At 40.1% G+C, this 15,640-nt stretch overlaps 1 protein-coding gene across 1 annotated transcript; it reads right to left on the reverse strand.

The window, feature by feature from the left end:
- Nucleotides 1-221: 221 nt before the first annotated feature.
- Nucleotides 222-1,693, reverse strand: LOC145012876 (cytochrome b-c1 complex subunit 7-2, mitochondrial-like). Its single transcript, XM_078971675.1, has 4 exons — nt 1,497-1,693; nt 1,207-1,364; nt 968-1,015; nt 222-424 (listed from the first exon to the last, which is right to left on the reverse strand). Exons 1-4 carry the CDS (start codon nt 1,588-1,590, stop codon nt 356-358), a joined length of 369 nt encoding a protein of 122 aa, XP_078827801.1. The 5' UTR covers nt 1,591-1,693; the 3' UTR covers nt 222-355.
- Between the last annotated feature and the right edge of the window lie 13,947 nt (nt 1,694-15,640).

Below are 15,640 nucleotides of genomic sequence, written 5' to 3' on the forward strand. Positions count from 1 at the left end.
AGGTAAGGAGTGTTGTGTATGTGTAATTTTAAAAAATATTGTTTAGGTGCCCATGATGATTATATATATGTACGCAAACATGCTTTACGTTTAGTGGTTTCCATGCAGGATAATTCGAAGAATAAACTGAAGACCGATAGTAGGAAAAAGAAAATGAAAGTAACAATGTTTACATGTCAACTCACATGTATAGGACGTACAAATATCAACCACAAACAACATACAGTATAACATGAATTAACAATAAAGAAAAATTATTATTGTTGCCAAAACAACAATGTTAAAATCAAAATAAAAAGGAATGTTGTCTCACTCCCTTTAACGATCCACTTATTTTAAAAAATAAAGAAACAAACTAAGGCAAAGTACGCTGCTGAAGAGGCAATGCTCCCAGGGCCTCACGTTCTGCTTTCTCCCTCTCTACCTGTAATAAAACAAAACATAACAGTTTGTTCATATCAACAAAAATCAATCAAACCTTATAACACACAGCTTTTATAATGAAACAAAATAACATGAAAAAATTGGTGACAATAAACATAGTTGGATTTTAAAAGGTTGATCATTCTAAATTATAGCCACGTGTGAAAAAAAGTGATGCCTTAGGAGTACACACCTTACAATTACAAATATTGTCTTCAAAAGAGAAGTTTGACAGAACCATGTTTTCATACTGTATAATAACTCACTTTTAAGGGTTTGACAACAATCAAAAGAGTATAAAGAGGTAACATAAACACCCTATTTTTATTAATATATATATATATATATATATATATATATATATATATATATATATATATATATATATATATGCAGAAGTCATAAAGCAGAAACCACAGAAGAACATTTCATAAAATTTTCAGTAATTCAATTAAACATCTTTATCAATCCTGTGATCTCCTAGAGTAGGGAATACTTAAACTGGTTATATAAAAAGCATACAATCAATTAGCAAAGTACTTACCAGGGCTAGCATGTCAGTTAGATAGCTCCTAAAGGGCGTCTGTTGAGCCTGAAACAATCAATAAAATAGATCAAAATCAGAACTTTTCTCTTGTGTTCGATTTACCCAAAACAGTTGTTGGATGTTTCAAAATATATAGAGAAATAAAACAACTGATCTATTGATAAAATTGTGTTGTAAATAGCAAAACAAAATCGATTTCATGCACGACAATCAACTAATTATGAACAGAAATGAACCTCTAGATCTTTAGGAAGGTACTCGTGTTTCATGGAGAGATCCATAGCGCGTAAGATTCGCTGGTTTCTAGCATCAACAATCTCACGAGGCAGTCTTGCAAGAGCTTCCTTTATATCAAGAGATTCCATCGGATCGTACAAATCGTCATATCGCAACCCTAATTTGTCATCAATACCACCACAGAGCCACATCAAAACATCAAAATATACTAAAATCCCCAACCAAAATCACAACAATTACAAATCTGAAAGAGTACACACGACAAATTAACAAAAACCTAGATACTGACCGTATTTGCGAAGGCGATTGGCGATGGTTTTCTTGTGCAGAGCAGCGAACCAATTTTTCTGCGGATTCAAAATCGCTTTCACCAAGGTCGCCATTGAATTGATTTCAAACGTTCCCACACAGAGACTTCCCCTTTCGCCTCCAGGCTCCGATCTTTCTAGACTGCTTCTATGCTCGAAAGTTACGTTGATCGTAACTTGTTAGACCGAAAGGTTGAACAATAGCGGATAGCCGTTCGATTCCCTTAGCCCCTGGCCTCAGGCTCAAGGGCCCAAAAGATCATAGCCCTAAAGCCCGTCCAAATTACCCATATTAGTTGAAAATTTTATGTAATCACCATGAAAAAAGTTATTACAAAAGCTTGTAAATACTTTTTGAAAAATCTACATTAACTTTGAAAAAGGTTCTCCAATTGTTTCTTAGTTGCAATACAAGTTACTATTATAACTTGATACTTTAGGAAATAAGAAAATACATGATACCACGTGTCATAGTTGGTTAACAACAAAAGATGCGCTCCAAGTCCTTGGGCTGTTGAACAGAATCCAACCACACCGGAATGAGTTCCGAATCAAAAAAGTCAACTGAACTTTACTTAAGACGAAGGAACCGAGTGCCAAAAAAAACCGGTTTCGCTTCAAACTACTAGTAATTAAGACTAAAAGTAAGGAAGTCCTTTTCTTGACTTGGCCTGCGTTCATTATACCTACCCCCTTTTTAAAGAACTTGATTTCAATCTCAACAAAGAAATGAAAGCATAACTCTTTGCTTGTCCAACTCGGAGAACATAGGTTGTATGTGAATACGAGATGAAGGCTTAAAGCAAAAGCACTGATGAAGATATTGATTATTGTAAGCATATGGTCTAACATGGTTAACAAGGATAATTTATAGGTTTTTGCGTTTTTTACTGACTACGGTGTTAAGGTTTGAGTGCTACGAATGCAACTTTGACCTTATGTATTCATGACTTTGACTTTACATGTTATCGGACTTTGAGCTTATTGATTTTACTTTTTTTTTTTTTTTAATTTCATGTCGTGTTGAAACATGTGATACTCCTACATGAGACTACTCACTTTTTAAAAGTATTTATAACAACTAATCACCGCTAAACAACCGTGATGATACTAATTTTACTCTAAGTTTTCTACACTAACCCATCTTTTTTCATTTTGTTGTTGTTTTTCCATCCATTGTAATTGGTTTTTGTTCCTATAAGCTCATTCAAATATCATCGTTATCTCGATTTCCCAACTTATTATCACCATCATCCACTAATTATAGATCAACATTTTCCCTTTAGATTTCATCCGATAGCAATTTCATATATTTTCATGGTCGTTATCAAGCTCCAACCTTGCACACACTCGGTGAATAAATTAAAAATGTCATACACATAATAATTAGGTTCATTAAGAACAATATGAAGAAATTTATAGAGGCAATTCGTCAACTTGAATACATACAAATTCATCATACTTTTTGTTCAAATAAACCCATAATATATACAAATTCATCATACTTTTTGTTCAAATAAACCCATATGGCCATATTTCAATGGCAAGGAAATTCAATTCGGTCAAGAGATTTTCTTCCGATGATCTTTGCAAAAACATAGTGCGGATATGAAGAATCCTATGATTTTATAAAAATCGCTCCATTTAAACAAATCAAATATTTTACTTGGGAGGATGTTTTCCAAATACGACTAAAACACAACTACTCAACGAGGTTGATAAATACGATATCAAATACATACTTAGGCTTAAAAACCAAATCCCAAATGACATTACTATTAGAAATATGGTTTAGTGGCACTTGAAAATCTGAGAATCGTGATAATCACTTTCAAATCGAAGTATTTGGGTGGTACTCCCAAATCCTCAATTGGATAAGACTCAGATAAAATCAAAGAGAAAGAAAGAGAGAATGAGATGGTGTAATTTTCGTGAGTACCAGAAAACTGACTAAAATTGGTTATATACATTCATTGTCTGAAAAACTGTCAAAACTGTCATATAACAGTTTTCTCAACAGTCAAAACTGTTATAAATCCGGGTTTGGTATAAGGATTAATGCAAAATCAAAACCGGGTCAAATATTCAAAATTTGGATTTTCTGATGCATTTTTAATACAGCAATATAACCCAAATAAAAAACAGCTCGATCCCAGCCAGGGGCTCTGCCCCTTGGACCCCGCCAGGGGCTGCCGCCCCTTGGACCCCGCTCCCAGGGGCGCTGCCCCCGGACCCCCGTTCGTTCAGGGGTTTCGACCTTAAATGACAGTGTACTTTGATACTTGATCAAACTTAAACAAGTGTGTACTCCACACCTTCCTTACTTGTTTAATATTTATCAAGATCATTTTTAGTCAACAAAGTAATCCCATTACACTTAAATAACATTGATGATAACAAATCACCAACAATTACAATAAATGCGTTTATCATCTATTTTATCATCCATAATCATTACTACTTTCATTAATTTAAGGATTAACTCATTAGTGGAAGATTATCTACTAAGTGAGAATACTTGTAACCGTAAACATTATCAACTATAGGGACTAACTGCCATCAACCTACTCCAAACAATTATCCTATCGAAAATTATATTTCAAGTTAAATTGAGTCGTTACTCAACCCTACATGCGCTTCACATGAGGGTATATTTGTCATTTAATCTTATCCACCATCATATAACATGTATGGAGCCTTCATCATAGTCTCTTCACTAAATAAGAGAGGTTTTTCAGACATTAATCGGTAAAGAAGTTATATGAAGCTCAATCAGAGAAATTGTATTGACTTTGTGGAACACTCGTCCAAAGAATGGAAGGGAAATCATAAGAAAGGTGTATAATAAGTCTATTGCTGAAACACACAAACTTGTGAATAATGATGCTTCATGATTTTATTTTTTTCTTAAAATTCTTTTTTTATATTACAAAGGGGTATACCTTTTTTATTTACCCTCCTGATTTTACAGGGAGTATACCTTTTTTATTTACACTAAAAGTTCATCATGGAGGGTTGTTACAAAGTATCATGGACATTGCTACGTGGATGTCATATTTAATTACAATGAGTGTGTGGGCATAAAGACACTCTTAGTCAATGAAATTGATGTAATAACCCAAGAATTATAATACGTTAATGGTGATACCATCTATTACCATCGGATTCATGAGGTCGAATTGGACTATGATATGTTACCATTAGAATGCAACCAAAATTATGTTACCATTAGAATGCAACCAAAATATGGTAAGTTATGGAAATGTGTGATAGATAACAAACAAATCAATATATACACTAAGAATGGACAAATAATAGTTCACACTTATTTCATAACCTTGTCTTCTAAGGTAATAATAGAGAAGGTAAATTATGGTGTTTCCCTTGAAATAAGCATGACTAAAATTAATAGAATTAGTGGTGGCTCATGTAGAACAAAATTAAACATATATATATATATATATATATATATATATATATATATATATATATATATATATATATAACAACTTACCATACAACCTAAAGGATCACAATCAACCTAAAGGATCTATATTTTCACTATTAAATAGAACAACCAATTGAACATCAAGAACTCTACAAGAACCATAATATTTTAAAAAATAACGAAAGAGTTTAGGGTTACATACCTTTTGATTATACCAGTAGATAATCAATCACAATCGTTCTAGTAGTTACTTGGAAGCTAGCACCAAAATTATTGTGTCTCTTATGGTTCACATCTAACCTTAGCAACAAGGAGGTTTAACGAGAGGAGAACGGAGAAGTAAAATATCGGCTATGCCTCGGAATAATCAAGTGGCAGAAAAATGTAGGTCTTAAGGTCTATTTATAGTGGAGATTAGGAAACCCTAGATAATCATAATTTGAATATTATATTAATATCTTAAATTATGTAATATCTACTCCTTAATTATCTATAAGGGATATTCTAGAAACCCTAGAATATTCCCTCCAGAAACCATCCATCCTAAGGGAGGAAGGTTCTGGTACCTCTTGTTCAGCCATTGAACAATTATAGTTATAAACATATACTTTTAATTAATCCAATTAATTTCTGATTAATTATTACTTAAACAATATTATTTCTAATTAATATATTATTTCCATAACATATTAATAAATTCATTTATTGCTATTTATTAATCATATAATAAATCAATAAATCTCTCTCTCTCTCTCTCTCTAAAAGTCACCATATTCAATTACTAGGTCTGAGGACAACCCAAAAGGACTTTGCTAATAATTCAAGTATATACTAATTCAGTTATTGACTTAGACACCTAATCCAACAATCTCACACTTGGATAAGTCTATAACAACAATTAGCAGTATAACTTTTAAACTAAAATAGCAAATAGTGCTTCCATAGCAATTGTTGAACTCTGAACTGACTAGACATTGGCCATAAAATAAGTGATCCACTATATCTCCATTCTACTAGATATTGTATAGACATGACAAATGGATTAGAATCAATCTAATTATCCAAAATATTGTTTCCCGATTTCTGATTTGTGATGACATCAAAAGACTTCTAAGTGAACATAGCAGTTTAGTCCTAGCTAGGCCCAACACTATAAAGTCAACACCAAATCACCGAGGGGCCCAAAGATATTGTTTTTCCTATTAGGGCAAAAGAATATTTTGTGACTTATATGGCTGTATCCTTTACTCACTAAATCATACATGATACTGCGTTTTATAACATCATGTTACTGACACATTTTTGCAATACTAATGCATAACCGACTTGTAAATTACAACTCATGTATCTCCGTTTTAAGAATATAATATATTATTGTCTCAGAATTACTCGTGATACAATCCATGAAGTAATTATCTGAGTGTGGGTTTATCCAATACTTAAATCTCCATTTCTAAATACTAATAAATGTTGTAGCAATACAATTGATAAGTCTAATTCCCATAGACAATCTATGTCACACCCTCAAACTGGAACAACGGAAACGTCCGAGGGTGGATGACGTCATTACACAGTATCATAAAAATTGAATATAAATGAAACATAGCAACACAAACATTCATACATTATGATTTCATGTTTACATTGTTTACAAAACTTTGTTTGTTCAAAAGTTAAATACAAATAACTAAAAAGTAGAAAACATGATAGATATTTATGTGATATATGATACGCTAGTTGACTATCATGTTATTTGCATGGAAGACCCCGGGAGGAGCCCATGGCGGTTGGAAATAATACCATGTGGGGGAGCCCATGGCATTCCTAGGTAAAGACCATGCGGGAGATTCTATGACAAGTACGTATAAGACCCTGGGAGGAGTCGACGACATCCTTATATGTTTGTATGCATGGATTATGTGATATATGTAGCTTTTATAACTAATATGATATGTGTTATATGAATTGTGTGTGGGGTATGCTCTAGGGAACTAAATAAGCATTAGCTTATAGTTTGTGGATTTGTTTCAGGTACATCTGAGCCCAAGGGTAAGGGTAAGGCTTGATGGTGCGGCGTGCACTCTCTCTCAGGTGTTTCTATGGGACATTCTGATGATTTGAAATAAAATTGTATTTGATATGAATTTGAAAACAATTGTATTTAGGATTTCATGGCTTGTGGAAAGTATTTTGGTTAATCAAAAATGAAAAAATTTCTTTTGAAAATTGGGTCATTACTATGAACATACTTGGTCCAACCTTATGGTATGGTTAGTCTGATGATATGTCGGTGGCATCCTCGACTATGGAGGGTTACATGTTTCAGAATGGTATGGATCGTGTGGTTATAGTAATTGTTGAGTGGAATGTTGATTGGGTTCTTGCATGTCAAATGGATGATGGCAGTGTGCATATAGGCCCACTAAGTGCTAGTCGTAAGTCTTCGTTGGGTGATGACAAGAACAGTGAGGAACCGTGAGCTTCTCATCTCGATGTTTGGATGAAATCATAGCATGTCGTGAGCCATCATAATTTTACTTACGTGCATTGGGCCAACAGTTGTGTAGTGAAGACCCATGTATTGGTTTGTTAGTTGTGTGGCATACACATGTGTTTGAGAAGTATAATGTTGTTATTGGCGACTTTGTGACCGAAAAGTTGGGTTGGAAAGTTATAGGATGTTGACTTATTGGAAAAGTCATGGTTGTATATTAGTAGTCGTTATTGGGTTTCTTCCTTGTGGATCCGTGTTCGTTTTATGATAAGGTTTCATGTGAGTTCAGCTACCAGAGATGTAGGTGGTTATAAGTATCTTGGATGTTTTAGCAGATGGTTATGCACTTAAGCAGTTTGTTAGTCACGACTTATCATTAAGTCAGGTGTGTAATTAAGGTATTTTGTTCATGTTTTATGAATTTGGGATAGGATGATCAGACATGTTATTGTTTTGTTTAGTTATTTCCATGTTTAGACAAAGGAGGTTTAGAGCCGAGTGGATGTGTGGGCTAGTTTAGCACTTGCTTGTTTATATTTCACCCTTACATGTATATGAGAGGTTGTCAACTTCAACAGTTAGTAGTGGATTTTGTTCTTCACTTATCAATGGGATGGCGTAAGATCAAGGAGGTCTTGGTTGGATCAGATGTATGAGCTTTTGGTCAGCATGATTGATGTATGAAGGTGAACTTGTCTTCCTGGAAGACAAACATGATCTTAGAGTTTTCATGTTATGGACGATGAGTCAACTCTTCTCGATATCCATTAGTCGTGATGATTTGGTATTTGTTCTTTGTCAAGTTGTGTATTTCTCGATAAAGAATAGACTTTTGGGTTTCAAGGAGGTGTCCGTATAGAGGATTGTTCCAGTGCTGTAGCAGACATGATTTTGACTATTAAGAGTTTCACTTAGGTTTGGCATGTACTTTGGGTTTTAAAAATCTTTGTGTTGTAGCTGCAGATTTTGGCATTTAGAATAACATCAACTAGTATAACTAGGGAGTGGACTCGGAAAAAAAAAACCACAAGGGGTTTGAAGGGTGTTTTAAGAGTAATGTAACAACGTAATTTTCAAAAAAAAATTTTCATTTCTTAAAAACATAATTTTATCCAAATCAAACCATAAAAAAATCCAGTGTATCATAATCATAATACAAAACATGTCAAATCCCAAGATCAAATAAATCCAAATCCGCCTGCGTGTGTGTGTACGAGTCATTTCGGCGCCTTCCCACAGTCCTCGCTAGTACCTGAAACACATAGCACAACAACTGTAAGCATAAATGCTTAGTGAGTTCCCCAAGATACCACTTACACACATACGCTCTTCCAAGCCATGATCTTGTGGTCCATGTGTCTCAGGGGACTTCCATCCCGACCCAGTAAACCTTGCGGTCCCACCCATGTCGACCTTCCGGTCCATAATTCCTTGACCTTCCGATGTACATCATAATGCCTTCCGGCCAATAACATAATGCCTTCTGGCCAATAACATAATGCCTTCCGGCCCAAATCAAGCGTAGCATACATATCGCATACAAAACAGGCAACTTATAACATACAATGCATATATCTTATAGCATACCAGACCTTCCGGTCACACATAGGTACCCTTCCAGGTACAGTATAGTGAGAAGACTCACCTCGTATGATGTCTAAGTCTCTCGTGCTCGATATTTCTGAATCTCGTAACCTCGACCTATCCTCGCCTAATCACATCAAATAATCATTTTAAATCATTAACGAATCTCAAGGCTATACTATATTCCCTCTAAAATTCCTCAGAAGGGTAAAAGACCATTTTACCCCTCTCTGACCTAAAAGTCCACATGTTGACTAAAACCCTAAAAGTCAACAAAAGTCAAGGGTAAGCAGTACGCGGGGCGTACCAGCTTCTGTACACCGGGCATACTCTTGCATTCCAGAAACAGGGTACGCAACCCCTTACGCAGCGCGTACTGGGATTACGCCTAGTGAAATGCCTAGTTTCTTTGTTCAACACATTCAGGTCTTAAACGGTTAAGACTTGCATCCAAACTTCCGATCTGACCCCTCTAATATGCCTTAAGCCATAAAGTTGGAACCTTTAAGCCTTTGCATGGTTGTAAAGGTCACTTTGTGCTCAAAACACCTTTCCTCTTTCCATAATGAGACTATAACTCATGCATGCCACAAGATCCACATCCAAGACTTGATTTTTATGACTCCTCAACACATATTACACTAGAAAAGGTCAGATCTAAGCTTATGGAGACTCTTTACACATAAAGTCCCCAACTTTAAACCAAAAACCTTAAAAATGGTCCAACAAGCAAAACTTATGAAGAACAAGGAAAGCTTTGAGCTTTTTACGACAGGAAGGATCTCCAACCACTGTAGAACTCGGATCTACACTTGTTCTTCAACTTCTAGCTCTAACAATGGCTCCTTCTTCTCCTTCTTTACCTTGAAAAGACAACTTCAAGCTCAAAAACTCACACACAAGCTAAAGCACGAATCTCAGCTCTTCAAGGGTTCTCTCAAGGGTGTATGGTTGCTAGGGCGAGGGACTACAACTCATGCATCCAAACTTCAGATCTGACCCTTCTAATATGCCTTAAACCATAAAGTTGGAACCTTTAAGCCTTTGCATGGCTGTAAAGGTCACTTTGTGCTTAAAGCACCTTTCCTCTTTCCATAATGAGACTATAACTCATGCATGCCACAAGATCCACGTCTAAGACTCGGTTTTTATGACTCCTCAACACATATTACACTAGAAAAGGTCAGATCTAAGCTTATGGAGACTCTTTGCACATAAAGTCTCCAACTTTGAACCAAAAACCCTAAAAATGGTCCAACAAGCAAAACTTATGAAGAACAAGGAAAGCTTTGAGCTTTTCACCTCAGGAAGGATCTCCAACCACTGTAGAACTCGGATCTACACTTATTCTTCAACTTCTAGCTCCAACAATGGCTCCATCTTCTCCTTCTTCACCTTGAAAAGACAACTTCAAGCTCAAAAACTCACACACAAGCTAAAGCACGAATCTCAGCTCTTCAAGGGTTCTCTCAAGGGTGTATGGTGGCTAGGGAAAGGGACTACATGTTCCTTTTATAGTGCAAGGCCACAAATTAAGGTTTTACATTTGGGCCAGTTACGCCCGGTGTAACCTTGGGTATGCGCAGCGTACCCGGATGAACACGCGTATAAATTAAGCACGCGAGTACGCGCGGCGTACACCCCAGTATGCCCAGTGTACTCACCAATTCATCTTTTCAACTTCAAGGGACTAAAATGCCAACTCCCCAAAATAGAAGGGCCATAAAGCTAACTTGGATTTCGGGCTGTTACAACTCTCCCCCACTAGAACCAGACTTCTCCCTCGAAGTCTTATACCGAGAACAATTTCGGATGTTGCTCCTGCATTTCTGACTCTGACTCCCACGTCAGCTCGGACCCCTTCCGATGCTGCCACTGAACCTGCACCAACAGTATCTTCTTGTTCCTTAGAACCTTGATCTTCCGATCCCGAATCGCAATTGGTTTCTCAATGTAATTCAGGCTTGCGTCCACCTGGATATCCTCTAATGGTACCACTACCGACTCATCGACAATACACTTCCTCAGCTGCTACACGTGGAAGGTATCATGAATCTGGTCCAACTCCGCAGGTAGCTCCAAGCGATACGCTACCTTGCCCACCCTCGTGATCACTCTAAACGGACCAATATACTGGGGTCCCAGCTTGCCCCTTTTCCTGAATCGGATCACTCCTTTCCAAGGAGATACCTTCAGGAGCACGAAATCACCGACTTGAAATTCGAGTTTGGATCGTCGCCTATCCGCGTAACTCTTCTGGCGACTCTGAGAGGTCAATAACATCTGCCGGACCTGCTGTATCCGATCTGTCGTCTGAAGAACTATCTCTTTGCTACCCATCACACGCTGCCCTACCTCGCCCCAGCAAATGGGGGTACGACACCCCCTTCCATACAACAGCTCAAAAGGTGGCATAACAATGCTCGAGTGATGGCTGTTGTTATAGGAAAACTCAGCCAAGGGAAAATACGTGTCCCAACTTCCACCGAAATCCAATACACATGCCCGAAGCATCTCCTCAAGTGTCTGAATAGTTCGCTCGTTCTACCCGTCGGTCTGTGGGTGGTATGCGGTACTGAAATGCAGCCTCGTACCCAACTCCTCGTGAAACTTCTTCCAAAATCTAGGAGTAAAACGCACATCTCGGTCTGAAACAATCGAGATCGGAACTCCATGCCGCGATAACACCTCCCTCACGTATAACTCTGCTAACTTTTCAGCAGAAGAGCTCTCCCTGATAGCAAGAAAGTGAGCGCTCTTCGTCAACCGGTCCACAATCACCCAAATCGCATCAACACCCCTGGAAGTCCTCGGTAATTTGGTGATAAAATCCATGGTGATATGTTCCCACTTCCACTCGGGAATCTCTAACGGCTGTAACTTACCATGCGGGCGTTGGTGCTCGGCCTTAACCTTGCGACAGGTCAAGCACCTCTCCACGAACCATGCAACATCCCTCTTCATACAGGGCCACCAATACTACTTCTTCAGGTCCAAATACATCTTAGTGGCCCCGGGGTGGATCGAGAACTTCGATTTATGTGCCTCCTCCATCAAGACGGTACGCATTCCGCCCACAAACGGTACCCAAACCCGACCCTAGAAGGTCATAAGTCCTCGACTATCGGTAACAAACTTCGATACCTGCCCGATCACTCGCTCTCTCTTGCGGTTCTCCGGTCTCACGGCCTCCGCCTGGGCCCTTCGAATGGCGTCGCATACCGGATTCATCACTGTCAATCTCATGCAAATATCTCGAATCGGGGCGCCCTCCGCCCTACAGCTCAAGGCATCGGCAACCACATTAGCCTTGCCCAGGTGGTACAGGATCTCACAATCACAATCCTTTACTACATCCAACCATCTCCTCTGGTGCATATTCAAGTTGGGCTGATCCATCAAATACTTCAAGCTCTTGTGGTCCGTGTATATCGTACACCAAACCCCATACAAATAGTGGCACCAAGTCTTGAGGGCGAACACTACCACTCCCACTTCCAGTTCATGAGTGGGATACCTCGACTCATGAGGCTTAAGCTGCCTCGATGCATATGCTATCACATGCCCCCTCTGCATAAGCACCGCTCCTAATCCAGATATCGATGCATCACAATATACCACGAAATCCTCCATCCCTTCCGGAAGGGCTAACACTGAGGCTTCGCATAATTTCTGGCGAAGTGTCTTGAACGAGGTCTGCTGCTCCGGACCCCAAGAAAATGCAACACCTTTCTGGGTCAACTTGGTAAGTGGCACGACGATCTTGGAGAAATCCTTGATAAATCTCCGATAGTAGCCTGCCAACCCTAAGAAACTCCTGATCTCAGAAGGTGACCTCGGCACTTCCCAACTCATCACAACCTCAATCTTGGCCGGATCGACCAATATTCCCTATTGGTTAACGAGATGCTCTAGGAACTGGACCTCCCGTAACCAAAAATCACACTTGTAGAATTTGGCGTAAAGCCTCTCCGATCTCAGAACTCCGAGGATTTCCCTCAAATGGTCCTTTTTCTGCTCTCTGGATTTTGAATATACCAATATATCATCGATGAAAACAATCACTGATCAATCCAACATCGGTCTGCACACCCTATTCATGAGATCCATGAACGCGGCTGGTGCATTGCTGAGCCCAAAAGGCATCACCACAAACTCGTAATGCCCATAATGAGTTCTGAACGCGGTCTTCTGGATATCTTCATCCCGAACCCTCATCTGATGATAACCCGACCTCAAGTCTATCTTGGAGACCCAAGACACTCCCTGCAACTGATCGAACAAATCGTCGATCCTTGGTAACGGATAACAGTTCTTGACCGTCAGCTTGTTCAACTCCCGGTAATCAATACACATCCGGTGTGAACCATCCTTCTTCTTGACAAAAAGGATCGGCGCTCCCCAAGGTGAGCTACTCGGTCTGATAAACCCCATTCCCAACAACTCCTGAAGCTGCGAGGATAATTCATGCATCTCGGATAGTGCAAGGCGATAGGGTGCCTTGGCAATAGGTGCCGCCCCGGGTACCAAGTCGATACGAAACTCCAGTTGCCTCTCGGGAGGCACACCCGACAACTCCTCGGGGAAAACGTCAGGGAACTCCCGCACAATTGGGACCTCATCAGTCGAACTTGGCCTCCCAGTGGCCACTCGTGTGTCCATCACATAAGCCACAAATCCCATACAATCCTGCTGTAAACTCTGCCTCGCCCTAGCAGCTGAACAAAATGTTGAATCAGGATGGGTACCCTCACCGTACAACGTAAGTACTCCCCCACTAGGGTTTCGTATCGTCACCAACTAACGCTCTCAATCTATAAAAGCTCCAAATTGGCTCAACCAATCCATGCCCACTATAACACACACATCCCCATCGCAATCGGGACCAGATCTATCGGGAACTCCACACTGAAGATCTCAAGGATACATCCGCGAATCACATCCGTGGCATACACTACTCGCTCGTTAGCTATAGAAACTCGCAGAGGTCGACTCATGGCCTCTCGAAAAATACTGATATGACGACTGAAGGCTAACGACACAAAAGACCGACTCGCTCCCGAGTCAAATAACACTAAGGCAGGCACAAAATTCACAAGAAAAGTACCTACGCATAACATAATATAAGCATAATATCTCAGATTTAAATAAATAGAGAGCAGAATACATACCGGCCACAACGTCGAGTGCTGTGCGGACCTCCTCCGCTGTCAACTGGAAAGCTCTCCCACGAGCCTTCATAGCCTCAACCTTTACCGATCGAACCTCAGTAACCCTACTAGCAGGTGCAGATCCGTGTGTTGTCCCCTGATGCAACTGCGGACACTCGGCCTTCCGATGGCCAGTCTGGTTGCAACGAAAGCAAACCATAAATCCTTTGGGGGCAATCCTTGGCGATATGCCCCTCCTTGCCACATTCGTAGCAAGCACCCGATCGACAAGCTCCCTTATGACCCTTGCCGCACTTCCCACAAGTGCGGCCCTTCTGGCCTCCAATCCTTGAATCAGCGGGCTTGGCCCGCTTGGCTGTCGGCTGAGACTGAGCCGGCCACCAATCCATCCTCTGAGACTCGGCCTCCTCCCTGGACTGACTCTCCAACTCGATTTCCCACTTCCAGGAATTTGCTTGAAGCTCAGAAAATGTACGGTATGTCGAGTTCGACACGAACTCTCGAATGTCCCTCCTCAAAATGCCCAAATACCGGCTCATCCGTGCCTGCTCAGTCGACACCTGCTCAGGGCAGAACATCGCCCTCTCATGAAACTTCTGGGTAACCACAGTAACCGAATCATTACCCTGCTTGAGGGTCAAGAACTCCTGAACCAATCATTCCCTCTCTACTGGGGGAACATACTCATCCCTGAACATGGCGGTGAACCTCTCCCAGGTCACCTCAGAAATCTCTGCCAGAGTGAAGCTCGCCGTCACGAACTTCCACCAATCCTTTGCTCCCAAGCGAAGCTGGTTCAAAGCGAACCGCATCTGGACAAGAACACGTATAGAAACATCCCTCAATGTCATAGATCCACCTCATCACCGCTATTGGGTCCTGCGTCCCATAGAACTCGGGTGGCTTCGTGTTGTTGAACTCCCGAAACAACAACGAGTCACTTCCCTGAGGTCTGGCAGCAACAATAGCTGCGGTAGATGCAGCAGCTGCAGCCTCAGTCACCGCTGCATACCGCTCATCAAAGGTCTCAATCAGCGTGGTCTTGATGTCCCCAAACATCTCTGGAATCTCAGCCCGGATGGCAGCAACCACCACCTCATGAATCAATCTACAGATCTCCTCGTCACTGACCCCACTGCTCTCAGGTGTGTGTCGTGTCCCAACCATGATGCCTCTGAAATACAACATAAAAATATTAGAGACTCGATCGAGCATACTCGCACTCGATAACGCAACCCTACTCATCCTCCAATACCCAAAGGATTCTTACCTGGGCTGCTCACTGAACTGGTGTCTTCAGTAGTACGGGCCCTATAATACTGACTACACCGCATCAGCATTCACCCCAAGTCTTCCTCCTTGGATTCCGGATCGCAAGTACTCTATTCTCGCTATGCATTGACTACCTACTCTCTCTCAAGGCCTCTC

The sequence above is a fragment of the Lactuca saligna genome, chromosome 8 (genome assembly GCF_052625555.1).
Source record: "Lactuca saligna cultivar CGN05327 chromosome 8, ASM5262555v1, whole genome shotgun sequence".
Lineage (NCBI taxonomy): Eukaryota > Viridiplantae > Streptophyta > Magnoliopsida > Asterales > Asteraceae > Lactuca > Lactuca saligna.

Excerpts from the sequence above, each read along its gene's own strand:
- LOC145012876 (XM_078971675.1), bottom strand. The coding sequence starts at position 1,590 with ATGGCGACCTTGGTGAAAGCGATTTTGAATCCGCAGAAAAATTGGTTC. Across the intron at positions 1,365-1,496 it reads CAATCGCCTTCGCAAATACG|GGTTGCGATATGACGATTTG; the intron begins GTCAGTATCTAG and ends ATGACAAATTAG. Across the intron at positions 1,016-1,206 it reads ACCTTCCTAAAGATCTAGAG|GCTCAACAGACGCCCTTTAG; the intron begins GTTCATTTCTGT and ends TGATTGTTTCAG.